This window comes from Delphinus delphis, chromosome 11, assembly GCF_949987515.2.
Source record: "Delphinus delphis chromosome 11, mDelDel1.2, whole genome shotgun sequence".
NCBI classification, from domain to species: Eukaryota; Metazoa; Chordata; class Mammalia; order Artiodactyla; family Delphinidae; genus Delphinus; species Delphinus delphis.
The window spans coordinates 44,550,937-44,578,758 of NC_082693.1; the positions used below are offsets into that span (position 1 = coordinate 44,550,937).

General features: G+C 50.9%; 1 protein-coding gene and 2 pseudogenes across 1 annotated transcript; all 3 read right to left on the reverse strand.

The window, feature by feature from the left end:
* Window positions 1–396: 396 nt before the first annotated feature.
* Window positions 397–6,006, reverse strand: LOC132433800 (retinol dehydrogenase 16-like; annotated as a pseudogene).
* A 3,596-nt stretch (window positions 6,007–9,602) lies between these two features.
* On the reverse strand, window positions 9,603–14,032 carry LOC132434588 (retinol dehydrogenase 16-like). The gene is made up of 4 exons (XM_060026284.1): window positions 13,720–14,032; window positions 11,395–11,653; window positions 10,376–10,539; window positions 9,603–9,820 (listed from the first exon to the last, which is right to left on the reverse strand). Exons 1-4 carry the CDS (start codon window positions 14,030–14,032, stop codon window positions 9,603–9,605), a joined length of 954 nt encoding a protein of 317 aa, XP_059882267.1.
* Window positions 14,033–20,387: 6,355 nt separating this feature from the next.
* Window positions 20,388–24,077, reverse strand: LOC132433802 (retinol dehydrogenase 16-like; annotated as a pseudogene).
* Window positions 24,078–27,822: the final 3,745 nt, after the last annotated feature.

Genomic DNA, 27,822 nt, shown 5'->3' on the forward strand with positions numbered 1-27,822 from the left:
AAAAGGAAGCAAGGATATGAGACAGAGGTATGAGTAGTGAGGGGCCGTGCCCAGGGCTGCATAAAATATGGGGACAGAATTATGCTGGAGTTTGTGGTGGTTCTTTGGATAAACCTCTAGGGTCACCATTTCTCAGGATAGGCCTGAGAAAAGAGCCCAGGCTCATCCTGAGGGACCCGGGACAACTGCCTACACCTTCCCTGTCTAGAGGGTCTGACACAGAAATGGGGCCACAAAGTTCTCTAGAGTGAAGGGAAAAGGATGCGTCTCTCTGCTCTATGCTATCTATCTACCAAGGTTAGTCAGCTCCAGAATGTCACCACAAATCTCAGGGAGTCTGGCCATTCTATACCAAGGGTGGTGGGAGTAGGGGGGGTGGGGGTCAGTTCATGGACCCAGCCCTGGGGAGCAGACCCAAAGCCTGCAGGGTATGGAGGTAGGAGGTGGGAGGTGGAAGCGAACCTCACCTACTTCATACCCACCCCAAGGCACAGCACTGCCTACAGTGGGTCTGGGGGGCATCTCAGAAGTCTGTCTGCCTCCTTGGTGAGTGAACAAGGAAGTCTTGGCTGGAAGAAGTCAGACAATGTCACCCAAGGGCTGAGCAGGCCCAGGAGTGTCCCAGTTCTTCAGACAGTCCCAGTTGGTGAGATTCAGGGTTTTGTCACTAGACCTGAAAAAGAATGACTTGGAACTGTCCCAGCGCAGGCCTGGGCCTGACTCACCATCTCATGGGCCTGTCTGCTGACTGCTGGCTCAAGCAGCACTTCCCTGGACTCAAACTCCCAACATCAGAAAAATGCAGGCCATGGAATGGGGGTTGGGGGGGCTGCAGGACCACGCAGAGGGCTCTTCTTCTAGGACTGAGAATGCTGCCCGCTCTGATGAGTGGCCTCCTTATTCAGCTGGCACATGAGGCTGATGGGTCAGGCTGGTGGTTGCCTTGTGCATCCCCAACCCCTGCTCACAGGTACTTTCAGTGGAGAGAGGACCCTTTGCCTCTTCCAGGCCATTTCCATCCTGTGGGATGAGGAAACGAAGGCACACTCTGAGGAGATGAACAGAGGCAGAGCAGGTGGGGCTGAGCCCCCTCCCAGCGGCTCACACCCTCCGAAGAGTGCAGATTCCTCAGGGTGGCAGGAGGGCCATGAGGCTCAGAGCCTTGAGAGGCTGCTCCAGGACCAGGGCACAGATGTGTGCTATTGGCTCCCTGTTCCTCAGCTGCAAAACTTGGTCCTTTCTTCCTAATATCCCCAGAGCCTCAGAAGAAGCCTGGAGTAGAGATAAGGAGGAGGATGAGCTGCATGACCTTAGAGACTGGAAAGCTCCCTCCCTCCACCTTTTTTCCCTTCTCTTGAAGCATCATCCCTCACACAGCAACCCAAATAGACCTCCCATGCACCCCAACCTTGACTTCACAGGGCCCTGGCCCTTGAGGAGCTCCAGTAGACCATGGCATCCATCAGGAAGGAGGGTATGTAGCTCTTGGGAAGTAGATGAGCTTGACATCCCAGTCAGGTGAGTATCATCAGGTGCGTGGGTGGCAGGTGGTCAGAGCACGTTCACGAAGTTCATGACCAAGGACAGAGATTCAACTTGCATTTTTTGAAAATATTTTCAGTTATTTTGATGTCTGTTCAAGATGAAAGTTTCCTTATATACTTCCACATCCCTCCTTTCCAATTCACAGCTCTAATATGGGAAGGAACCTTCTAAGAAATCCTGTCCTCTCCCTGCCCCACCCCCTCAAACCCATGTCCCAAACTAATCCATTCAAATTCTCCAAGAAGCGCTCGAATTCTTACCCCAGGAACAACTGTTCCACACTAAGCGACCTCTGGCTCTACTTCTGAGAATATCCAATACATAAATTGGATCTTTCTATAAACACTAGAAATCTAAGCACATGAAAACCAGCTGCTCTAAAGTCAGTTTGCCATGAGTCCACAGGTGTCTATCCTCTCTGGCTTCAGTTTCCTCCCAAAATAACAAGGGGTACAGATGAGACAGTGGTTCCCAGGTTTACCAAGCCTGGATCCTTTCCTTAGGTCACCAGTTGACCACATGGGATCCTGGGGATGGAGCTCATGTGCCCACTGTGTGGGTGAGTCAGAGCCTGGAGGATGGACCTGAGACTGGAGGAGGTGCTAATGATGGACCCAGGCTTCCAGACAAGGGTTTGCTTCTCTCTCCAAGGTCCACAGCTCACTCACTTGAGGCCAGGAATGTCTCCGCATAGAGTTCCTTGACCTCTGAGCTGGCCTGATCCCATGCTGCCTGGAGGCCCTGAGAAATTGCCTCAGGGCTGGTCACAAAGGTCTTGAAGTAACCAGGCACGATCATCTCCTCCTTCACCCCAAAGTAGGAGAGCTCCTTCCTGCAAGGGAGGCAGGCAGAGGGGCAAAGACTTCAGAGTTTTTATGAACCAAGACACAAAAACACACACACACAAATAAGATACCAATACAGGACTGCAGTGCGATAAGCAGGAAACTCTGGGAGGTTGTGAAGTACAGAAAAGCCAGAAGGAGAAATCTTATGATGATGTTATTCTGTATAGAGTTTGAATATTTTTCCAAATATTTTATATACATGTGCTTATGCTTCTAAATCCTACCAGTTGAGTTGCAAGGTACCACTTAAGTGCTATCTCCTCATATTCCCCTCACATCCAATTGATCACCAGGCTTTTTGTATTTTATCCCCTTCACGCTCAATTTCCTCTCTTCCCTATCCTAACCAGTCTACTGCCTGGCCATTTATCAGCTGGGCTGGTGTAACTGGACCCTAAAATGCATCTCCCTACCTGGGATCACTTCCCTGCCCCATATTCAGAGCCATCCTCAGCCCTGCAGCCAGTAGGGTCTCTACTGCTGATATGATTAATTACTTTCCTTGATTAATTGCTTCCATGGGGTTACACTGCAAACAAGGCTCCCCCAACCTAATATCATAGCAGTAATGTAGGTGGAGCACACTGTAGCCAAATTATATCGGTGACAATTCTACCTCACTTTCTGAGTGTGGGCCAACTTCCAGGGCAGAGTAAGTTCATTCAAACTCTACAGTCGCCAAGTCCATCCTGACACCAAGAACTTAGAAAGGAGCTTCCCAATGAATGCCTGGCAAAAGCAAGAGAGAAAGTTCTGGAAAAAAGAACTCTAAGTCTGTGATGAAAGGAACCCCCTGTAAAAGACTCCCCCAGAAGCACAGAAGCAGAAGGACCAAGGGGGTGGGGGGAGGGTCTCTGTCCCAGGCCATAACCTGGGGGAGTCCAAGTCCAAGAAGGCCTCCATGCCATATTGGAAATGCAATAACCTCCACCCCAGAGGGACACACGGCCCGTGACGCTGGAGACGTTGACCACACGGCCCCTCGCCTTCCGCACTAGGGACAGCAGACTCAGGGTCACCTTGATCACCCCCAACAGGTACACGTCCAGTATCTTCACGAAGTCCTGGTTGGTCAGCCACACACTGGGTACAGTGGACATTGGAGATGGCGGTGTTATTCACCAGGCCCCAAAGTCCTGGGAACAGTGAGAGCAAGAGGGCAACACCATGCTGGGCCCATGAGTGAGGACCCAGCAGAGGTTCCAAGTCACCTTCCACCCAGTGAGGACTTTAGGAGAGAGGCTGCAGGGGGAACGGCTGGAACAGAGACCAACATGCTGAAGGTGCGCCACCCTCCTGACTCAGTCTTCACGCCCAGCCCACTGCCTGGTGACAAGGGGCAAGCACCCCAGATTGGATGAAGGCAGGGACTGAGGCTGAAGAAATCTAGTGGGTCCATAGTCTGGAACTCGGAGGGTGAAGTTTTGTGTTTTCACAGTCCATGTTGTCCTTGCAGACATTATCAAAATTCACCTACAAGCAGAAACTAACACACCATTGTAAAGCAATTATACCCCAATAAAGATGTTAAAAAAAAAAAAAAAAAAAGAAAAGTAGTGGTTAAAAAAAAAAAATTCACCTACATTTTCAGATTTTCTGACAGCTGCAGGACTGAGTGCTCAACAACTAGCTAGTATAAGGGAAAGAGAGGGAAACAGAGAGAGACAATGAGGAAGGGAGGGGAAGAGAGGAAGAGAGGAGACAATGGATAAAAGACAAAAACAAAAAAGATGAGAACTATTTGGGTGCAGATTGGCTGGGTAAAAGAGACCTGAAATCCCAGGTTTGGGAGAATGTGTTGACAGGCCTGGTATTGACCTCTAGGGCCTGGCTTTGAAATACCCGCATCGATACTGAGCAATGTTCCAGCAGGAATCTGGGGAATTCCATGGGGTAGGCTTTCAGGGGAAGGCAGGGCTGCCACTATTAACCACCCTCCCCCAAATCGGAATTTACACTTTGTCCCAGAAAAATACACCCTCTCCTCCCACCCACACAGGAGGCAACTCTGACCCCATGACTCTCAGTTCACAGTTCACCAAGCTTCATGGAAACCTCTCTGCAAGACTCAAAGACACATACCAAATATTTAAACACTAACCAATTAATAGAACTCAGGGCAGAAGAGCAGGGTCAGGGGAGTTGGGTACAGGGTGTTAGAATTATTAACACACAGAGTTAGTCCCTCCCCTGCTCAGTACCAAGTCTGCCCTTGTAAGAATATATATTCTCCCACCATATTTGACACCAAAGACCCAACTAATATACATGGTTACAACGTAGGGAGTTGGGTAGAAAGTTTACCAAGACATCATTTCGTTGAATCCAATGAATAAAATGTGGGAAACAATTACATTCATGCCATGAGGTACTTTTTACTAAGTAGTGCTATTCTAAAGTATGGAACATTCTCGATCATTATTTATTATGTTTTTGAAGAAATTTTTGTTATGTGTAAATTTGTTCAACTTCTTTCAGTGGAAAATTAGGATACAAATTATGTACAAAATGTAATATCCTGTATGTAAAAATGTTATCAGTACTTATCTGCGGGTGGCGTGATTTGGGGTAACTTTGGTTTTTATCCATGTACTTTTCCCGTTTTTCACAATGATCATGTTTTAAATCTATACTTAGATAAAAGAAATTAAAGTCCTTTCCTTTTACCATAAAACACAGGCAGAACTACAGTAAAACACACACACACACACACACACACACACACACGCACACTCACACACACACAGAAAAACGAAAAATAAAAGAGGGAGAAAGTAACTCCATAGTAGTTTTCTGACCTTCCTTAGACAAGTCCTGACAGTTCAGTGTCGACATCTGAAAAATACGTGACATTTAAACACAAGTCGGATGACTAGGGGTCACCAGCAAGAACATGACCAAGTACTGAGAACTCAGCTCGGCTCCAGCGCTGCTCCCCAGCCCCCCATGCAGCCTTCCAGCCAGAGTGCCCATCTCCATCCGTCCTCCAAAAAGTGCACCCCGATCACCCTGGTCACTCAGCATCAAGGAACCCAGACCTCCTGCTGAGGGAGGAGGGGACACCAGACAGAAAGTCTGCAAGGACGCATTCTCATCAGGGAAATCTCTCCCCCAAACTGCAGAGCCTCAAGTATGGGAGGTGGAGGTGGGATGGAAGAGGCTTGGCTGGTAAGCTGGATGAGGAGAAGAACACAGGGAGGACTTCAAGTCCTGGAAAACACCTTGGGAATCTCCCCAGGCAGCTGTCAAGGGGTCTCCACTTCACAGAGAGGAATCAGACTTGAGAAATCTGGGTGGTACCTCTGTCCCTCACATGTTCCTTTACCCACTTGGCGGCCGCAGTGATGCTCTCAGTCTTGGTGACATCCAGGATCACCGTCTCCAGCCTGTCTGATGTCTGGTTCCTCAGCTGCTCGGCCCCCTGCTCCGTCAGACATGCATCCAGTACCCTCAAGCCTCGCAGATCCAGCTGCCTGGCCAGTGGGTTCCCGAAGCCCGAGTCACAGCCCGTGATGAAGACGAACTTGTCCTGGAGGAGGCTCACCACCTGCCTCTCCCGGTACCAGCGCAGGAGGTAGTACAGGCCCACGAGGACCGCCAGGTACAGCCACATGGCTTTGCAGGGGACAGACACAGGCAGGCTGGGGTGAAACTCGAGTCTGGCTAGTGTTGAGACAGGAGGACTTAGAACACATGCAATGTTGGTTGGCCAACCAGCCTCCAGGCTCTCTGGCATGGAGTCCTCACGATTTTCCTGTTCACCCTCTTTGGTGAGTAATACTGACTCTGGTCCCAGTGTTAATGCTCTTTGGTACATTTACACCATTTCTAATAGATGTCACTGCATTTCCAACACAACGCCTTGAGGCTCTTTTACAACCACCATTTCCAGGTCCTCCCACTCCTCCCTGTTTCCCCTGCTCACCTCTCCCCTCCCCACTCTCCACATTGGGCCTTTATGTCCTTGGTCTCATGGTTCACAGCTATCTTCTTCCCTTTTTCCTGCTCAGCCTGGGACCGGGGTCTCCCTTACCTACTGGAGATTCTTACAAGGGGAATACACGTGGAATCAAGACACAAGTGGCTTCAAAACCCAGCTCTGCTGCCAACCAGCTGTGTGACCTTGGGCAGCTGGCTTAGCCTCTGAGCCTGGTCTCCTCCTCTGGCTCAGCTCCCAGAATTCACTCCTGAAAGACTAAGTCCCTCTCAGCCTCTCTAGGATTAGAAGGGGAAGGCAAACGAGAATAAGGTGTCTCCTGATGAAGAGGTTCCCTGGGCCAGAAAGGTGTCCAGGAGAACAGCGGGGGTGTCTGATCTCAGAGGCAAGGAGAGGGGACAAGAAGGGAATGGGGGCGACACACGCAATGGTGAGACGTCTCCCAGATGCCGGGCCAGTTGTTGGAAGGACTCACACAAAGCTGGTCTAACAGTTGTTCCCCTTTCACTCTGTGAAGATGCCCTGCCCACAGCCCTGGGTGCCCGGCTACATTGCCCTCTGCCCCTCCTGTGCTGAGTGAGGCCCTGCCCTGCCCGGCACCACACCCCGAATCCAGACCATTCCGACACTGAGAAAAGACTGACTTGAACGGGGATCATGGGATGGGCTGTGCGAACCTCCCCCCAGGCAGCGTGGGCCGTAAAGCCCAATAATTGGAAAGAATCAGGTCAGTTGTATCAGGGTGATGATGGAGAAGAGGAGGGAGCTGCCCCCTCAGGAGATTAAAGAAAGGATCAGAGGCTGGACCCCAGAACAGCTGTGCATGCAGGGACTTTCACATTCAGTAACGGGGGTGGACCCATCAGGGGCACAGAGCTGGTGAGTGGGGCAGGGACAGAAGGAGCCTGGTTTAGTGCGCTGGGCATCCCCTGACCGTCCACATTTACTACAGCTCCGACTGGTAAGTAAGGAAATACGAGAGGCACTGGGAGGGAAGGAGAGGCTTCCCCAAGCAAACAGAGGCTCAAATGCCCCTGGAACCCACCCCAGCAGCCAACAAAGACAGACAGGGGCACAGATTCAGCCTTTAGTGGTAACTGTCAAGTGCAGGGAGCTGACTGTAGTCCTGAAAGTGTTTGTCCCTCAGGTGGGAGTTGGCAGCAGTAATAGAAAGGCCCGTCTTGCAGAAACCAGCCTGTGCCTGCTTCCTGCGTGACCACCAGGACCCTCCTACGTGGGCTTCCCAAAGGGTGAGGACGAAGAAGGCAAGGATGAAGGATGGTGCCCTGGAAACTGTGTGGAAACGGTGTCAAGAAGCCGGGGCGGCATGCAAATCCTAGACAAACAAAAACCCTGCTATGGGAGAAGGTTTGGTTTCTTTACTTGGAAGAAACAGGAGATTTTTTTTTCTCAGTGACCACGAATTCCTTCAACCATAAACTCCCAAGGGGCCATGCAGCAGACACGTCCCAGCCCTCAGGCCATTTGCTTCCCTCTTGTGAACCCTGAAAGTAATATGACTGCTCGCGGGAGTCTCAGCTGTTTCAGACTACATTCCAGGTGGGAACAACCACAGGAAGGTCAGGAGAGAGCAGTAAGAGAAAGGAGCCTGGGGTGACACTCACTCACCTGGGAGCTGCGGGGGCCAGAAGAAGAAATCTTTCAGAGGCGACCCTGTCAGGGAGACTCACTGACCAAGATCTCTGCATCTACGGTCCAGGGAGTTGCAGCTGGCCCAGATTCTGAGGCCGCACCTGTGAGCCTGCTTGTGCTGGAGCAGGGGCTGCCACCACCAGGTGTCTCTCTGCCCAGTCTCAGTAGGACCACTGTCAAAGACAGGGTGTCCCACACCATCCCCTCTTCTCATCTCAGGTTGGGTCCCCTGAAGTGGGGAGAGGCGTAGGTAACCAAAGGGGGCTAGAAGGTGCCAGGAGTGAGGGCTAATTGTGCAAGCTCTTTTCCAGCCCTACAGGTATGCAGTCCCCCTTCTGGAGTGAGCTCCCAAAATGGAGAGACAAATCCCGCCTCCGGCGCTGAATATCTGATACTTGGAGGAGATGAGATTTTCAGTGGGGAATCACTGATCCTTTGTCAAAAACCACCGGGACAGCCAAGGGGAGGATTAGGGAAACTTCCCTGTGACAGCCGCATGGACCCTCATGGCATGGGTTCCAGCCCCTTCACACGTCCACCAGACCAGACCTGGTTCCCTCCCTAAGAAAGGCAGCCTGGAAGGAGGAGGAATAGGGATCTACGGAAGGTCTAGGGTAAGGACGTGGGATGGTGTGCATTGCACTTCTTTTTTCAGCGCTTTTGTTGCTCCGCCTTGTCTAAATAGGGGTCCTTGTGTCACAGTCCACACTGTGGGCCATGGAACCCAACTCAGTGCAGCCCTGCACCCCCCTGTAAGACCAGCAAGGAGGACCAGGGCTTTGCAATCTCACAAGCTCTCTGACATTCTGGAGAGGATTCCTGGGGCTGAGTCCAAACCTCCTGAACACATACCCCCAAGGCATAAAGTGAATCAATGATACTTTATTTGATTTCAGTTTGTTTGGTGTGACTGGCTCGGTGTCTGTGTGTGTATGTGAGTGTTTACGTGTATAAATAATAATTTGAAAAACAGGAGTCTTCAGATTAAGCATGAAGCTCAAGCAGGTGAACTTTTCAACTATAATTTTAAGGCAAAAATAATCAATGGAAATTCTTGTTTCCAAGATAGATCAAAACCCGGTTTGTTTGTTCTCCGACAGGATCGCATTCCAGCCAAGGTCTACTGAGTTGGCACCTAGGCTCGTGAGTCAGGCTGGTGGTTACCCTCCACTGTCAACACATACCCTCAGGCAAGAGGGGCCTTTATCTCCCCTGTCCATTTCTATCCTGGGGGAGAGGGAGACTGGACATGGGAAAGATACATCAACAGGTGGACAGAGGCAGAGCAGGGGGGACTGAAAACTCCCAGCTGCTCACACCCTCCCCAAAGCAAGGGTTTTTCACAGCTGCATGTGGGTCATAAGGCACTGAGAGGCCACTCAAGGAACAGGACACAGATGTGAGATAATGAGCCCTGTTCCTCGGCCATAAGACTTGTTCCTTTCTTCCTAATATCCCCAGAGAACTAAGTAATGTCCCAAGAGAAGCCTGGGGACTGAGGTGGGATGGGTGTCCCCGGTGACATGAGAACCCCTTTCGCCACTCTTATTTCCCTCTCCCTGATGCATCCCCTCCCCACACTATCCCCAACTGCCCCCACCATGCACCCCAGTCTTGGGTTACAGGGCCTTAGCAGGCCGTGGGGCACCCCAGTACATCATGAGATCCACCAGGAAGGTGGGCATGTAGCTCACGGGGAGGTAGAAGAACTTGGCGTCCCAGCCAGCGGAGTACCGGGTGCGGGGGTGGCAGGAGGTCAGGGCATGCTCCATGCAGTTGGTCATCAAGGACAGATTCCCGGACCATGATGGCTTCAGTAAATTAGATGTCTTCATGACTGTCCAGAAGGAGACACCATCCAAAATATTCTCATTTCCCAATGCTCCCACTTTCAGATCAACATGACAGTTTCTAAAAAGTCCTTTCTCTTCCAAAATCATACTCCAAATCAAATCCATGGATTTCATTGGAGTGTGTCCTGACACTTACCCCAGGATCTCTATCCACACCAAGCCCCCTCTGGATCTATTCCTGGGAATATGTGCACTACATAAACTGGAGGTCTTTGCAAACACTAGAAATTGAGGCACCTGAAAAAAGCTGGTTCTAACACCAGCTTACCGTGATTCCACGGGTGTCTTCCCTCTCTGGCTTCATTTTCCTTCCCAAATTAAAAGAGTTTCGGAAGAGAAACTGGTCCCCAGGTCTGTCAAGCCTGAATCCCTTCCTTGGGTCACCAATTGACCACACAGGACCCTGGGGATGGAGTTCATGTCCCCACTATGTGGGGGGACTCAGAGCCTGGAGGATGGACCTGAGACTGGAGGAGGTGCTAATGATGGACCCAGGCTACCAGACAAGGGTTTGCTTCTCTCCCCAAGGTCTCACTCACAGTCAGCCACGAACTTCTCTCCATAGAGTTCCTTGATCTCTGGGCTGGCCTGATCCCATGATGCCTGGAGGCTTCCATTAAACACCTCAGGGCTGGTCATATTGGTCATGAAGTAACCAGGCTCAATCATCGCCACCTTCACTCCGAAGTAGGAGAGCTCCCTCCTGCAAGGGAGACAGGCCGAGGGGCAAGGACTTCAGAGGTCCTCTTGCAAAACAAAACATGAAAGAACAGTAAGACACCAACATAGGATCGGGGTAGGATACGCTGGAATTTCTCAGAGGTTGTGAGGTACAGAAGCCAGGGGGAGAAAACTCAGGATGATGGTATTGCTTCTGTATAGAGTGGGAATATTTTTCCAATTACTTTACATACCTGCGCCTATCAGCTCTAAATCCTACCAGTTGTGCTACAAGGCATCCTTTAAATGTTATCTCCTCCTATTCCTCTCACCTCCAATCAATCACCACACTTTGCACGTTTTATCTTTCCCATACTCCCCAGTCCCCTCTCTCCCCTCTCCTACTCTGCTAACCCCCTGGCCACCTGTCCTCTAGGGAGCATCTCTCTGCCCACGGTATCAGATCCCGCACATCAGAGCCACCTTCTCCCTGCAGCCCGTGGAGTCTCCACACTGATTTGATTAAGTGGCTCCCTGGATTAATGGCTTCATGGGGTACACTCCCCACAGGGCTCCCAAAACCTAAATACCGCAGCAGCTGAGCACATGGAAGGGCTGCACAGACAAATCATATCAAGTCCAATTCTGCCTCCGACACTTTGGTGACTGTGGACCCTCACGCAAGGCAGGAATATGTTGAATCATATTAGGCCTCACACCCACCTGGACACCCAAAAGATAAAAGGGTGCTTCCCAGTGAAAGACCTACACAGAGCAAGAGAGAGGGATCTAGAAGGAAGGGCCATTAGGTCTCAAAAGAAAGAAAACCCCTGTAGAAGGCACCCCCAGAAGCATAAAGCAGGAGGACAGAGGAAGGGCCTCCATCCCAGGCCATTACCTGAGGGAGTCTGAGAAGGCCTCCACGCCGTATTTGGACATGCAGTAGCCCCCACCAAAGAGGGACACGCGGCCCATGACGCTGGAGACGTTGACCACACGGCCCCTCGCCTTCCGCACTAGGGGCAGCAGACTCAGGGTCACCTCGATCATCCCCAACAGGTTCACGTCGAGCATCTTTACGAAGTCCTGTTTGGTCAGCCACTCATTGGGTGCCATGGGAGTGCAAATGCCGGCATTATTCACCAGGCCCCAGAGTCCTGGGAACAGTGAGGGCGAGAGGGCAACACCATGCTGGGCCCGTGAGTGAGGACCCAGCAGAGGTTCCAAGTCACCTTCCACCCAGTGAGGACTTTAGGAGAGAGGCTGCAGGGGGAACAGCTGGAACAGAGACCAACATGCTGCCTGCGGGTTTGGGGAGACCAGATCCTGTAAGCGGTTGGAGGACAGAAGGTGCGCCACCCTCCTGACTCAGTCTTCACGCCCAGCCCACTGCCTGGTGACAAGGGGCAAGCACCCCAGATTGGATGAAGGCAGGGACTGAGGCTGAGGAAATCTAGTGGGTCCATAGTCTGGAACTCGGAGGGTGAAGTTTTGTGTTTTCACAGTCCATGTTGTCCTTGCAGACATTATCAATATTCACCTACATTTTCAGATGTTCTGACAGCTGCAGGACTGAGTGCCCAACAGCTAGTATGAGGGAAAGAGAGGGAAATATAGAGAGACAATAAGGAAGGGAGGGGAAGAGAGGATTAAAAGAGACAGTGGATAAAAGGCAAAAAAGGATGAGTAATATCTGGGTGGAGACTGGCTGGGTAAAACAGACCTGAAATCCCAGGTTTGGGGAAACATGTTGACAGGCCTGGTATTGACCTCTAGGGCCTGGCCTTAAAACACCGAGCAATGTTCCTGCAGGAATCTGGGGAATTCCATGGGGGTAGGCTTTCAGGGGGAGGAAGGGCTGCCTCTGTTTACCCATCACCCCCAGAACACAGAGTTCACCCCCTACCCCAGAAAATTCCATCTTCTCCTGCCACCCACACAGGAGTCCACTCTAGCCACATCTCCTTGGTGCAATTTCACCCAACTTAACGGAGACCTCTCTGCAAGTATCAAAGACACAATCCCAAGGTTTTAAAGACTTGGTAACCATAGGCCTCAGGGTGGCAGGAGCAGGCTATTGAGGGATGGGATAGGGCTGCCAGAAGTATCCACTCAGAGAGTTGAGTTCCTCCCCTACTCAGTAACACGTGTGCCTTGTAGGAAGAATATTCTCCAACCATTGTCACCAAAGGCACAATCAACATATGCGGTTATAGTGTAGGGAACTGGGTAGAAAGAAGTTTGCCAAGATATCATTTATGTTGAATATGATGAATAAAAGGTAGGAAATAATTATGTATCATACCATGAGGTACTTTTTAGTAAGTAATGCTATTCTAAAGGGTAGTATATTCTCAGTCATAATTTACTAATTTTTGGAAGAAAGTTTTATTACGTTGTAAATCAGTACATCTTTCTTTAGTGGAAAGAAAATGATACTAATATGTGCAAAATATAATACCATGTATGTCAAAATATTATCAGTACTTATCTCTGGGTGGTGAGATTTTGAGAGAGTTTGGTTTTAATCCCTGCACTTTTCTGAGTTGCCACAATGATCATGTTTTAAATTATACTTAGATGAAAGAAATACAAGTTCTCTCCTTCCCCTGCAAAACAAAGGCACAACTGTAGTAATTAAAAAAAACAAACAAAGAAGGAAAAGAAAAACAGAAAACAGAGAGAGAGAAAAAGTAACACTTAAGTAGTTTTCTGACCTTCCTTAGACAAGTCCTAACAGCTCAATGTTGTCATATGAAAATTGGTGACATTTAAACCCAAGTAGGATGACTACGGATCACCAGGAAGAACATGATCAAGTGCTGAGAACACAGCCCAGCTCCAGCGCTGCCCCCCAGCCCCCCATGCAGCCTTCCAGCCAGAGTGCCCATCTCCATCCGTCCTCCAAAAAGTGCACCCCAATCACCCTGGTCACTCAGCATCAAGGAACCCAGACCTCCTGCTGAGGGAGGAGGGGACACCAGACAGGAAGTCTGCAAGGACGCACTCTCATCAGGGAAAACTCTCCCCCAAACTGCAGAGCCTCAAGGTTGGGAGGTGGAGGTGGGATGGAAGAGGCTTTGCTGGTAAGCTGGGTGAGGAGAACACAGGGAGGACTTCAAGTCCTGGAAAACACCTTGGGAATCTCCCCAGGCAGCTGTCAGTGGGTCTCCCCTTCACACAGAGAGAAGAAATAAACAGAAAAAAGAAATCTGGGTGGTACCTCTGTCCCCGACACGCTCCTTCACCCACTCGGCGGCCGCAGCGATGCTCTCAGTCTTGGTGACGTCCAGGATCACCGTCTCCAACCTGTCTGATGTCTGGCCGTTCAGCTGCTCGGCCCCCTGCTCCGTCAGACACGTAGCCAGCACCCTCAAGCCTCGCAGGTCCAGCTGCCTGGCCAGCAGGTTCCCGAAGCCCGAGTCACAGCCCGTGATGAAGACGAACTTGTCCTGGAGGAGGCTCACCACCTGCCTCTCCCGGTACCAGCGCAGGAGGTAGTACAGGCCCACGAGGACCGCCAGGTACAGCCACATGGCTTTGCAGGGGACAGACACAGGCAGACTGGGGTGAAACTCGAGTCTGGCTAGTGTTGAGACAGGAGGACTTAAGAACATACACAATGTTGGTTGGCCAACCAGCCTCCAGGCTCTCTGGCGTGGAGTCCTCACGATTTTCCTGTTCACCCTCTTTGCTGAGTATTATTGATTCTAACCCCAAATGCATGCTATTTGGTGCGCTCACAGCATTTCTAATACATGTCATTGCGTTTCCAACACAACTTCTTAAGGATGACAGTGCTTTTCCAGCCACCTCTTCCTGGTGCACCCACTCCTCCCTGTTTCCCTCTACCCACCTCTCCCCTCTCCACCCCACCCCCAAATGTTGTAACTCTTATATCCCAGGTTTCATGGTTCACAACTATCTTCTTCCCTTTTTCCTACTCAGCCTGGGACCGGGGTCTCCCTTACCTACTGGAGATTCTTACAAGGGGAATACACGTGGAATCAAGACACAAGTGGCTTCAAAACCCAGCTCTGCTGCCAACAAGCTATGTGACCTTGGGCAGCTGGCTTAGCCTCTGAGCCTGGTCTCCTCCTCTGGCTCAGCTCCCAGAATTCACTCCTGAAAGACTAAGTCTCTCTCAGCCTCTCTAGGATTAGAAGGGGAAGGCAAACGAGAATAAGGTGTCTCCTGATGAAGAGGTTCCCTGGGCCAGAAAGGTGTTCAGGAGAACAGCAGGGGTGTCTGATCTCAGAGGCAAGGAGAGGGGACAAGAAGGGAATGGGGGCGACACACGCAATGGTGAGACGTCTCCCAGATGCCGGGCCAGTTGTTGGAAGGACTCACACAAAGCTGGTCTAACAGTTGTTCCCCTTTCACTCTGTGAAGATGCCCTGCCCACAGCCCTGGGTGCCCGGCTACATTGCCCTCTGCCCCTCCTGTGCTGAGTGAGGCCCTGCCCTGCCCGGCACCACACCCCGAATCCAGACCATTCAGACACTGAGAAAAGACTGACTTGAACGGGGATCATGGGATGGGCTGTGCGAACCTCCCCCCAGGCAGCGTGGGCTGTAAAGCCCAATAATTGGAAAGAATCAGGTCAGTTGTTTCAGGGTGATGATGGAGAAGGGGAGGGAGCTGCCCCCTCAGGAGATTAAAGAAAGGATCGGAGGCTGGACCCCAGAACAGCTGTGCATGCAGGGACTTTCACATTCAGTAACGGGGGTGGACCCATCAGGGGCACGGAGCTGGTGAGTGGGGCAGGGACAGAAGGAGCCTGGTTCAGTGCGCTGGGCATCCCCTGACCGTCCACATTTACTACAGCTCCGACTGGTAAGTAAGGAAATACGAGAGGCACTGGGAGGGAAGGAGAGGCTTCCCCAAGCAAACAGAGGCTCAAATGCCCCTGGAACCCACCCCAGCAGCCAACAAAGACAGACAGGGGCACAGATTCAGCCTTTAGTGGTAACTGTCAAGTGCAGGGAGCTGACTGTAGTCCTGAAAGTGTTTGTCCCTCAGGTGGGAGTTGGCAGCAGTAATAGAAAGGCTCGTCTTGCAGAAACCAGCCTGTGCCTGCTTCCTGCGTGACCACCAGGACCCTCCTACGTGGGCTTCCCAAAGGGTGAGGACGAAGAAGGCAAGGATGAAGGATGGTGCCCTGGAAACTCTCAGGGGCCTGGGGCGACATGCAAATCCTAGGCAAATAGAAACCTTGCTAAGGGAGAAGGTCGTGGTTTCTTTACTTGGAAGAAACAAGAGGGTTTTTTCCTCAGTGACCACGAATTCCTTCAACCATAAACTCCCAAGGGGCCATGCAGAAGACATGTCCCAGCCCTCATGCCATCTGCTTCCCTTTTGTGAATCCTGAAAGTAATATGACTGCTCGCGGGGGTCTCAGCTGTTTCAGACTACATTCCAGGTGGGAACAACCACAGGAAGGTCAGGAGAGAGCAGTAAGAGAAAGGAGCCTGGGGTGACACTCACTCACCTGGGAGCTGCAGGGTCAGAAGAAGAAATCCTTCAGAGGCTACGCTGTCAGGGAGACTCACTGACAAAGATCTCTGCACCTTATGTCCTGGGAAGGGCAGTTGGGCCAGATTCCAGGACAACACCTGTGACCCTCATGTGAGCTGGAGCTGACGCACACACCCCCCGGCGTAGCCCAACAGCATCTCAGTGGGGACCACTGTCAAGCGTAAGGCCATCTCCCACCCACTCCCTCTTCTCCACCCAGGACAAATCCTCTGAACAGGGGGAGGTGTAGGTAACAACTGGGGGAGCTGGAAGGGGTAGAGAGTAAGGGCTAACTGTGCAAGCTTGTTTCCATCTCTACACGTACGCAGTTCCGCCGTCTGGAGTGGAGACCCAAAAATGTAGAAACAGACCAGGGCCTTCAGGTGTTGAAGATCTGGTGCTCAGAGGGGATGAGGGTTGCAGGCGGGGAGTCACTGACCCTATGCGACTCACAAAGGGCCAGGACAGCCCAGGGAAAGAGTGACAGCAGCTTCCTTGTGGCACTCCCCTGGATCCTCATGGCATGGGTTCCAGCCCCTGCACAGGTCCATCAGACAAGACTGGCTCCCTCTCCAAGGAAGGCAGCCTGGAATGAGGAGAAATGGGGTTCTGCTGAGGGCCTAGGCTGAGGACATGGGCTGGTGTGCATTGCACTTCTTTTTCAATGCATTTGTTGTTCCATCTTGTCTGAATTGGGGCCCTTGAGTCACAGTCCACATTGTGGGCCATGGAACCCACCTCAGTGTAACCCTTGCCTCCCCACCCCCGTGTAGGACCAGCAAGGAGGGCCAGGGTTTTGTTTTTTGTGTGTGTGGTTTTTTTTTTTTTTTTTTGCAGTATGCGGGCCTCTCACTGTTGTGGCCTCTCCCGTTGTGGAGCACAGGCTCCAGAAGCGCAGGCTCAGCGGCCATGGCTCACGGGCCCAGCCGCTCCGCGGCATGTGGGATCTTCCCGGACCGGGGCACGAACCCGTGTCCCCTGCATCGGCAGGCGGACTCTCAACCACTGCGCCACCAGGGAAGCCCAGGGCCAGGGGTTGTAATCTCACAAGTTCTCTGACATTCTGGAGAGGATTCCTGGAGGTGAGTCCAAACCTCCTGAACACATACCTCCAAGGCGTAAAGTGAATCAATGATGCTTTATTTGATTTCAGTTTGTTTGGAATCTGGCTCTGTGTGTTTCTCTCTGTGTGTGTATAAATAAAAATATGAAAATCTGGGGTCTTCAGATCAAGTATGAAGCTCTAGCTTTGTATTTAAGAGGTAGACATGATAGACCTTGAGGGGCTGACATGACAGCCTTGAAGTACTCAGAGATCCTTGAGGAAACTCCTAGCCATCTTTGTCTCTTCAGCAGTCCCCTGTCTGACACCAAGCGCTCACCACAGTCTTGAGTTTCAGTGGCCCTGCAACTTTTGAACTCACTCTCTGCTCAAAAATGGTGATACTGGGCTTCCCTGGTGGCGCAGAGGTTGAGAGTCCGCCTGCTGATGCAGGGGACATGGGTTCGTGCCCCGGCCCGGGAAGATCCCACATGTTGCGGAGCGGCTGGGCCCGTGAGCCATGGCCGCTGAGCCCGTGTGTCCGGAGCCTGTGCTCCGCAGCGCGAGAGGCCACAACAGTGAGAGGCCCGCGTACAGCAAAAAAAAAAAAAAAAAAAAAAAAATGGTGATACTGTTCTATAACATAAGGTTCCCCTGAAGACTCCATACCCTCGACTTTGAACAAAAGGAGAAAAAAGTTCAGGTTTTCTAGTTGACACTTGGAGAGGTCCCTCCCACTCCAATTTGTACTCAGCCCAGAAATCTGTATGACTTTGAACAGATGCCTTCTCCACTGAGTCCATACTCAGACCATCATGAGAAGAGTGGACACATAAAGAGTCGGGGTCTCAGGAAGCACTGGGACATCAAGGGAATTCCTGTCCTGCACACAGTAGGTGCTCAGTAAAGATTAGCAGAAAACATAAGACCGGGGTCCAGAAGTGACCCCCACTCTCCTCCACTGGAGGGTCGGGGGAGGGGATCTGGACCAGGGGACCCAGAGGTTGGCAGAGGATGGACGGTGGTGACTCTAAAGGAGGGGACAGAGGGAGGACCACAGAGAGAGGTTTCTGGTGAGAGAGAGACTAGGTGTCCCCAGGGAAGGGTCTGGGCCCTGCCTGTCCCTTAGACACCTCTCCTTGTTTGTCCATCCTGTGTCTAACCCTGGGAACCCAGGTCACTTGATAAGCCCCAGAAAGACACATTAGCCCCTCACTTCTGTGGATGAAGGGATGACCTCACTTCCCTCTTCAAATCCCTCCTCAGGTCACCCCACTCACCCCTTCTCCTCTGTGAGGTCACCTGACTCCTCCTCTCGTAGGCACACACCCACTGCTGCCCAAGGCATCGGTCCCAATCACTGGGCCTGCGTAAACTTTTCAACTTTTATTTTCAGGAAAATATAATCAATGGAAATGCATGGTTTCAAGACAAAACAAAAATTGGTTTCTGTGTCCTCTGTCAGGACCCCTACTGAGGACAGCCCTTTCCAGCCAAGGTCTGCTGAGTTGGCACCTAGGCTGCTGTGTCAGGCTGGTGGTCACCCTCCACACACACCACCCCTGTCTACAGGTGTCTTTGGAGGGGAGGGACCGTTACCTCCCCCAGACCACTTTTATCCCATGGGAGGGGGAGACTGGCCAGGGCCAAGGCACACCCAGAAGAGGTGGACAGGGGCAGAGGGTGGGGGGCCAAGACCCTGCCAGCTGCTCACACCCTCCCCAAAGGGTGGATTTTTCACAGCTGCATGTGGAACATGAGGCACTGAGAGGCCACTCAAGGAACAGGACGCAGACGTGAGCTATTGACCCCTGTTCCTCAGACACAAAACTTGTTCCTTTCTTCCTAATATCCCCAGAATCCTAAGTAATGTCCCAAGAGAAGCCTGAGGAGAAGGTGGGGACTGAGGTGGGATGGGTGTCCCCGGTGACATGAGAACCCCTCTCTCCACTTTATTTCCCTCCCTCTGATGCATCCCCTCCCCACAGAGTCCCCAACTCCCCCCTACCATGCACCCCAGTCTTTGGTTATAAAAAACAAGGCACGTCACTCATCATCCAGTTCTACAAGGATTAAGTCATTAGTCACTACATTGCTGACCTACAATATACCTTGAAAGGAATTCAGAACAAAGATCAGGACGAGGAACTCTGCTCTGGGAAAATAGCAAACAGGCCCTTACATAGAAATATTTCTGGAGAAATTCTTTATTACCCTGGAATCTTGCATCTTTCCGTACTTCAGAAAGCACTAAAATCATTAACTGAGTTATCTGTTCCTTGCGACTAGGAGTAACCTTCTACCTATATGTATGCCTGATTGCACAACCCCTCAACCAAAATCACATAGTTGCTGGTTTCTCCTTCTGCCTCTTCGGGGCAGGTCCTCAGAGGTATCTGAGAGACTCTACCCTGGGCCATAGTACTCAGGAAGACATTAAATCAACTCAACTCGCAGCTCTTACATTGTGCGTTTTTTTTTTCAAGTTGATGGTTTCAGGGCCTTAGCAGGCCTTGGGGATCTCCAGTAGATCATGGAGTCAATCAGGAAGGTGGGCAAGTAGCTCATGGGGAGAGAGATGTCCATGCCATCATAGCCAGGTGAGTATTGGATCTGGGGGTGGCAGGCGTCAGGGCATGATCCATGCAGTCCCACATGAGGAGATGTTCTCAGATCATCTTGGCTTCAGTATTTCAATTGACTTCATGACTATCCAGAAGGAGACGCCATACAAATATATCCTCACTTCCCAGCCCTCCCACTTTTAGATCAACTTCAGGAAGAAGTTTCTAAAAAATTCTTGGTCCCGTCAAATCATGTTACAAATCATTCAAGCAGTGTGTGCCACCTCTTACCCCAGGGTCACACTCCAGACTAAAGCCCCTCTTGCTCTGTACCTGAGAGTGTGTGCACCGCAGAAACTGAAGGTCTCTACAAACACTAGAAATAGACGCATCTGAAAATCAACTTGCCATGAGTACGGGTATCTTCCATTTTTGGCTTCAGTTTTCTCTCCAGATAACACGGGGTTCCGATGAGACACTGGTCCCCAGGTCTACCAAGCCTGGATACTTTCCTTATGTTACAAGTTGACCACACGAGACCGTGGGGATGGAGCTCTTGTTCCCATTGTGTGGGTGAGTCAGAGCCCCGAGGATGGACCTGAGACTGGAAGAGGTGCTAATGATGGACCCAGGCTTCCAGACAAGAGTTTGCTTCACTCCCCAAGGTCCACAGCTCACTCATCTAAGGCCAGGAATGTCTCCCCATAGAGTACCTTGACCTCTGGGATGGCCCCATCCTATGCAGCAGGGAAACTTCAAGAAAGCACCTCAGGACTGGACATAGCGATCTTGACCAGGCTTGATCATAATTATTTTCACCCCAAAGTAGAGAGCTCTCTCCTGCAAGGGAGACAGGGAGAGGGGCAAGGACTTCAGAGGTCTTGCAAAACAAAACACAAAAATGCACCAAAAAACAAAGTCACCAAATTAAACTGTGCTGGGTAACTGGAAACCTCTGGAGAGTTGTAAAGTATAGAATCCAGGAGAAGAAATGTTATGATGATGGTATTACTTCTGTGTAAAATTTGAATATATTTCCAAATATTTTACAAACTTATAATTCGTAGCACTAAATCCTACCAATTATGAGGCAAGGTACCACTTAAATGCTATCTCCTCTTCTTCCCCTCACCTCTAATCAAACACCAAACTAGGCACAATTTACCTTTCCCATACTCCTCAGTCCCTTCTCTCCCCTCTTCCACCCGGGTAGCCCCCTGGACATCGTTCCTCTAAGGAACGTCACCTTGCCTGTGGACACAGCTCCACACAATTAAAAGCACCCTCCCCCTGCAGCCCGTGGAGTCTCTCCCACAGATATGATTAAGTGGCTCCCTGGATAAATGGCTTCATGGGGTACACTCCCCACAGAGATCCCAGAACCTAAATACCGCAGCAGTTGAGCACATGCAAGGGCTGCACAGACAAATAATATCAGGTCCAATTCTGCCTCCGACACTTGGTGACTGTGGACCCTCACGCAAGGCAGGAATATGTTGAATCAAACTCCTTAGGCCTCGCACCCACCCGGACACCCAAAAGATAAAAGGGTGCTTCCCAGTGAAAGATCTACACAGAGCAGGAGAGAGGGACCTGGAAGGGCCTCTAATTCTCTGGTAATAGGAAACCCCTGTAAAAGACTTCCCCAGAACACAGAAGCAGCAGGACAGAGGAAGTGCATCCATCCCAGGCCAATAACTGAGGGGGTCTGAGAAGGCCTCAGCACTGTACTTGGACATGGAGAAGCTCCCACCAAAGAGAGACACGCGGCCCAACACTGGAGATATTGACGTCACGGCCCCTCGCCTTCCGCACTAGGGGCAGCAGACTCAGGGTCACCTCGATCACCCCCAACAGGTTCACGTCCAGTATCTTCATGAAGTTCTGTTTGGTCAGCCACTCATTGGATGCAGTGGGCATGGAGATGTCGGCTTTATTCACCAGGCCCCAGACTCCTGGGAACTGTGAGGGCGAGAGGGCAACGCTGTGCTGGGCCCATAAGTGAGGACCCAGCTGTGGTTCCAAGTCACCTTCCACCCAGTGAGGACTTTAGGAGAGAGGCTGCAGGGGGAACAGCTGGAACAGAGACCAACATGCTGCCTGCGGGTTTGAGGAGACCAAACACTGTAAGCGGTTGGAGGACAGAAGGTGCACCACCCTCCTGACTCAGTCTTCACGCCCAGCCCACTGCCTGGTGACAAGGGGCAAGCACCCCAGATTGGATGAAGGCAGGGACTGAGGCTGAAGAAATCTAGTGGGTCCATAGTCTGGAACTCGGAGGGTGAAGTTTTGGGTTTTCACAGTCCATGTTGTCCTTGCAGACGTTATCAATATTCACCTATATTTTCAGATTTTCTGACAGCTGCAGGACTGAGTGCCCAACAGCTAGTATGAAAGAAAGAGAGACACACAGATAGACCATGAGGAAGGGAGGGGAAGAGAGGATTAAAAGACAATGGATAAAAGACAAAAACAAAAAGATGAGTAATATCTGGGTGGAGATTAGCTGGGTAGAACAGACCTGAAATCCCAGGTTTGGGAGAATGTGTTGACAGGCCTGGTATTGACCTCTAGGGCCTGGCTTTGAAATACCCGCATCGATACTGAGCAATGATCCAGCAGGAATCTGGGGAATTCCATGGGGTAGGCTTTCAGGGGAAGGCAGGGCTGCCACTATTAACCACCCTCCCCCAAATCGGAATTTACACTTTGTCCCAGAAAAACCCACCCTCTCCTCCCACCCAAGGAGGCCACTCTGGCCCTAAGCCCCTCTATTCACAGGTCACCCAGCTTCCTGGAAACCTCTCCGCAAGACTCAGAGACATGTACCAAGAATTTAAAGACTTAACCAACTAACAGAACTCAGAGCAGAAAAGCAGGGTCAGGGGAGTTGGGTGCAGGGTGTTGGAATTATTAATACACAGAGTTAGTCCCTCCCCTGCTCTGTACCAAGTCTGCCCTTGTAGGAATGTATATTCTCTCACCATATTTGACACCAAAGACCCAATCAACATACAGGGTTATATTATTGTACAACATGAGATATGTAGCCAATATTTTGTAATAACTGTAAATGGAATGTAACCTTTAAAAATTGTAAAAAGAATTTTCTTAAGGCAAAAACAAACAAACCAAAAAACCAACCAAACAAACAAAAATATGCATGGTTATAGACTAGAAAATTTGGTAAATAAATTTTATCGAGACGTCATTTACGTTCAACACAATGAATAAAATCTAGGAAACCATTACATATTATATCATGATGTACTGCCTTAGTAAGTAATGTTATTCTAAAGGATATAATATTCCATTATTAAAAATTATGTCTTTGAAATTTTTCTATTATATTGTAAAATTTATTAACTTCTTTTAATAAGTATCAAGATACCACTATATGCAAAATATAATACCATGTATGTCAAAATATTATCAGTACTTATCTCTGGGTGGTGAGATTTTGGGTGAGTTTGGTTTTCATCCCTGTATTTTTTCGTTTCCACAATGATCATGTTATATATTTATACTAAGATAAAAGAAATTAATGTTCTTTCCCTCACCAATAAAAAAAAGACAGAACTGTAGTAAACAAAAACAAAAAAACAAAAAGAAAAGAGAAGGTGACCCCACAGTAGTTTTCTGACCTTCCTTAGACAAGTCCTGACAGCTCAGTGTCGACATCTGAAAAATGCATGACATTTAAACACAAGTTGGATGACTAGGGGTCACCAGCAAGCACATGACCAAGTACTGAGAACTCAGCTCAGCTCCAGCGCCGCCCCCCAGCCCCCCATACAGCCTTCCAGCCAGAGTGCCCATCTCCACCCATCCTCCAGAATCTGCACCCTGATCCCCCTGGTCACTCAGCATCAAGAAACCCAGACCTCCTGCTGACAGTGGAGGGGACACCAGACAGGAAGTCTGCAAGGACACATTCTCATCAGGGAAAACTCTCCCCCAGGCTGCAGAGCCTCAAGGTTGAGAGGTGGGTGTGGGATGGAAGAGGCTTGGCTGGTAAGCTGGGTGAGGAGAAGAACACAGGGAGGACTTCAAGTCCTGGAAAACACCTTGGGAATCTTCCCAGGCAGCTGTCATGGGGTCTCCACTTCACAGAGAGGAATCAGATTGAGAAATATGGGTGGTACCTCTGTCCCTCGCATGTTCCTTTACCCACTTGGTGGCTGCAGTGATGCTCTCAGTCTTGGCGACGTCCAGGATCACTGTCTCCAGCCTGTCTGACGTCTGGCCCTTCAGCTGCTCCGCCCCCTGCACCATCAGACATGCATCCAGGACCCTCAAGCCTCGCAGGTCCAGCTGCCTGGCCAGTGGGTTCCCGAAGCCCGAGTCACAGCCCGTGATGAAGACGAACTTGTCCTGGAGGAGGCTCACCACCTGCCTCTCCCGGTACCAGCGCAGGAGGTAGTACAGGCCCACGAGGACCGCCAGGTACAGCCACATGGCTTTGCAGGGGACAGACACAGGCAGGCTGGGGTGAAACTCGAGTCTGGCTAGTGTTGAGACAGGAGGACTTAGAACACACACAATGTTGGTTGGCCAACCAGCCTCCAGGCTCTCTGGCATGGAGTCCTCAGGATTTTCCTGTTCACCCTCTTTAGTGACTATTATTGATTCTGGCCTCAATTTGCATGTTTATTTTTAGTACACTTAATTCATTTCTAATAGACATCATTGCATTTCCAAAACAACGCCTTGAGGATGAGAATACTTTTCCCAGCCACCTTTTCCTGGTTCCCCACTCCTCCCTGTTTCCTCCTGCCCACCTCTCCTCTCCCCCACCACCCCCCCGCACACACATTGGAACACTTATATCTCAGGTCTCATGGTTAAGGGCTGATTTCTTTACTTTTTCTGCTCAAGTGTGGGACCCGGATCTTCCTGACCTACTGGAGATTCTTACATAGGGAATAAACATGGAATCAAGACACAAGTGGCTTCAAAACCCAGCTCTGCTGCCAACCAGCTGTGTGACCTTGGGCAGCTGGCTTAGCCTCTGAGCCTGGTCTCCTCCTCTGGCTCAGCTCCCAGAATTCACTCCTGAAAGACTAAGTCCCTCTCAGCCTCTCTAGGATTAGAAGAGGAAGGCAAACGAGAATAAGGTGTCTCCTGATGAAGAGGTTCCCTGGGCCAGAAAGGTGTCCAGGAGAACAGCGGGGGTGTCTGATCTCAGAGGCAAGGAGAGGGGACAAGAAGGGAATGGGGGCGACACACGCAATGGTGAGACGTCTCCCAGATGCCGGGCCAGTTGTTGGAAGGACTCACACAAAGCTGGTCTAACAGTTGTTCTCCTTTCACTCTGTGAAGATGCCCTGCCCACAGCCCTGGGTGCCCGGCTACATTGCCCTCCGCCCCTCCTGTGCTGAGTGAGGCCCTGCCCTGCCCGGCACCACACCCCGAATCCAGACCATTCAGACACTGAGAAAAGACTGACTTGAACGGGGATCATGGGATGGGCTGTGCGAACCTCCCCCCAGGCAGCGTGGGCTGTAAAGCCCAATAATTGGAAAGGTGTTAGTTCGGTTTGTATCAGGGTGATGATGGAGAGGAGGAGGGAGCTGCCCCCTCAGGAGACTAAGGAAAGGACCAGAGGCTGGACCCCAGAACAGCTGTGCATGCAGGGGCTTTCATGGTGTGGTGGTGAATACCATTTGTTAAAGGGGGTAGAATTATGATGAGTGGGGTGCCTACCCACTGGCACCCTTGTGGCCTCTGATGGACTGGGCTCCAGTCCCTGCTCAGGTCACCAACTGGACCTGCCTCGCCCCCCAGGAGAAAAAAACTGGGATGGGGTTGAGGCATGCTGAGGTTCCGAGGGACTTTGAGGAGGAGGACACCTTTGTCACTGCGGTTCTCCCTCCAGTGCGACCGGCTCCTGAAGGGAGCTACAGGAAGCAGCAGTGGTTTGTGTCCTTCAGGAGGTGCTAGCAGAAACCAGAGTCCTAATCAGTCCACTCTTCCCTGACTCTCTGGAGGGGACTCCCGGAGGTGGGCCCAACCCTCTTGAATACCTTTCCCCACGGGGATACAAAATGGCTCAATAGTCATTGTCTGGGGGAAGAGAAACGGCACGATGTTGGCTGGCCAACCTGCCTCCAGGCTCTCTGGCACGGAGTCCTCAAGATTTTCCTGTTCACCCTCTTTAGTGACTTCTGAATTTAGTGAAATCCAGAAGTTCCAGGTTAAGCCTGAAGCAATGGTTTCATGTTAATGAAGCCACACGGACTGTGCTGTGTGTGCTGAATTCTAGAGAATTGCTGCCTCAGATTCCCCCGAGGGCAAGGGCTGAGTCTCATCTTCTTGTATTTCCAGGACCTGGCAGTGCCTAGCATCTGACAGAGATGAATGAATGATCACCGCAACATCCTTTACCCCTGCATTTCTCTTTTTTTTTTTTTTTTTTTTTTGCGGTACGCGGGCCTCTCACTGCTGTGGCCTCTCCCGTTGCAGAGCACGGGCTCCAGACGCGCAGGCTCAGCGGCCATGGCTCACGGGCCCAGCCGCGGCATGTGGGAGCTTCCCGGACCGGGGCACGAACCCGTGTCCCCTGCATCGGCAGGCGGACTCTGAACCGCTGCGCCACCAGGGAAGCCCTCTTTTTTTTTTTTAATAAATTTATTTTTATTTATTTATTTTTGGCTGCATTGGGTCTTCGTTGCTGTGTGCGGGCTTTCTCTAGTTGTGGCGAGGGGGTTGCCCAGCAGTTGTGGCGCACGGGCTTAGCTGCTCCAACAGCATGTGGGATATTCCCGGGCCAGGGCTCGAACCCGTGTCCCCCGCATTGGCAAGCAGATTCTTAACCACTGCGCCACCAGGGAAGTCCCTCCCCTGCATTTCTTACCTTGTCTGACAAGATGAAATTCCCTGAAGCTTCCGTCTCCCGCATCTTTATAATGGGGGAGGGGAATCCAGATGACTTCAGTGAGTCCTCTCAGCTCCAGCTCTCCAGGAGTCTAAGAATCCATATGTTGTCATCAAAATAGTGAAACTTTAGGAAGTTGGGCCCTCAGGAAGCACCGGAAAATTCAAGGGGAATTTCTGTGCAGCACACATTAGGTGCTCAAGATGAGTCAGTAGAAACAATAAATCTGCAATCAGAAAGGGAATGTTAGCACATCTACCGAGACCCAGGGAAGGTGCTTCGGGTCAGCAGGTGGGGGAATCTGAGTGAGGAACAGAAGAAAGGGAAGGTATGGAAAAGTGAAGGGGTGGGGCGGAATACTGAGGCCTTCCAGGAGGCTGCTGGGTGGGGCCGATTTTCCCTGGGGTAATGATACCCAGGGCCCTTCCAGTCTCTCTCAGTCTCTCCAAGCTTCCTCTTCCTCAGACTAATGTGCACATCCCCACACACACTTTCCCAAGAGGGAAACCATGAGAGGAAACAGTTGTCCCCCATCTTGTGGAAGGATAAGGGCTGGGAGAAAAGGCAACTCATCTTCCCTTTCTCAAGCACTTCCCTAGATCATCCCACACATCTCTCAGCCTCCATAAAGGGGGCTTCTCCCCCAACCAAGAAATATCCCAGAACTCCCAGGGTTCAGTCCGCTTCATGGAAGTGTTGGTCCTACCCCATTTTCTCATCCTAGCCCCTATCCATGAGAAGCTCTTCTACTAGGGTGGTCATTTTTAACCTTTTGGATATCATGGACCCCTTTTCTTTTTAATAAATTTGTTTATTTGTTTTTATTTTTGGCTGTGTTGGGTCTTCGTTGCTGCGCATGGGCTTTCTCTAGTTGAGGCGAGCGGGGGCTACTCTTCGTTGCTGTGCTCAGGCTTCTCATTGTCATGGCTTTTCTTGTTGCCGAGCATGGGCTCTAGAGCGCAGGCTCAGTAGTTGTGGTGCACGGGCTTAGTTGCTCCGTGGCATGTGGGATCTTCCCGGGCCAGGGATCGAACCCGTGTCCCCTGCATTGGCAGGTGGATTCTTAACCACTGCGCCACCAGGGAAGCCCCATCATGGACCCCTTTGAGCACCCAAGGAAGCCTCGAAGCCCCATAAAAATGACAACACAACAGGCAGGATTTTGTACCTAATTTTCGGTGAGTTCACAGACCACCTAAAGCCATTAGGTGCCAGCATCCAGGTCAAGAATCCCTGCAGTAAGAGTTTACTGAACTACTAGCAGAGAGACTCAGGTGAGTTGTTGAATCTCTCTGTGCCTCAGTCTCCTTGTCTACAATAGAACCC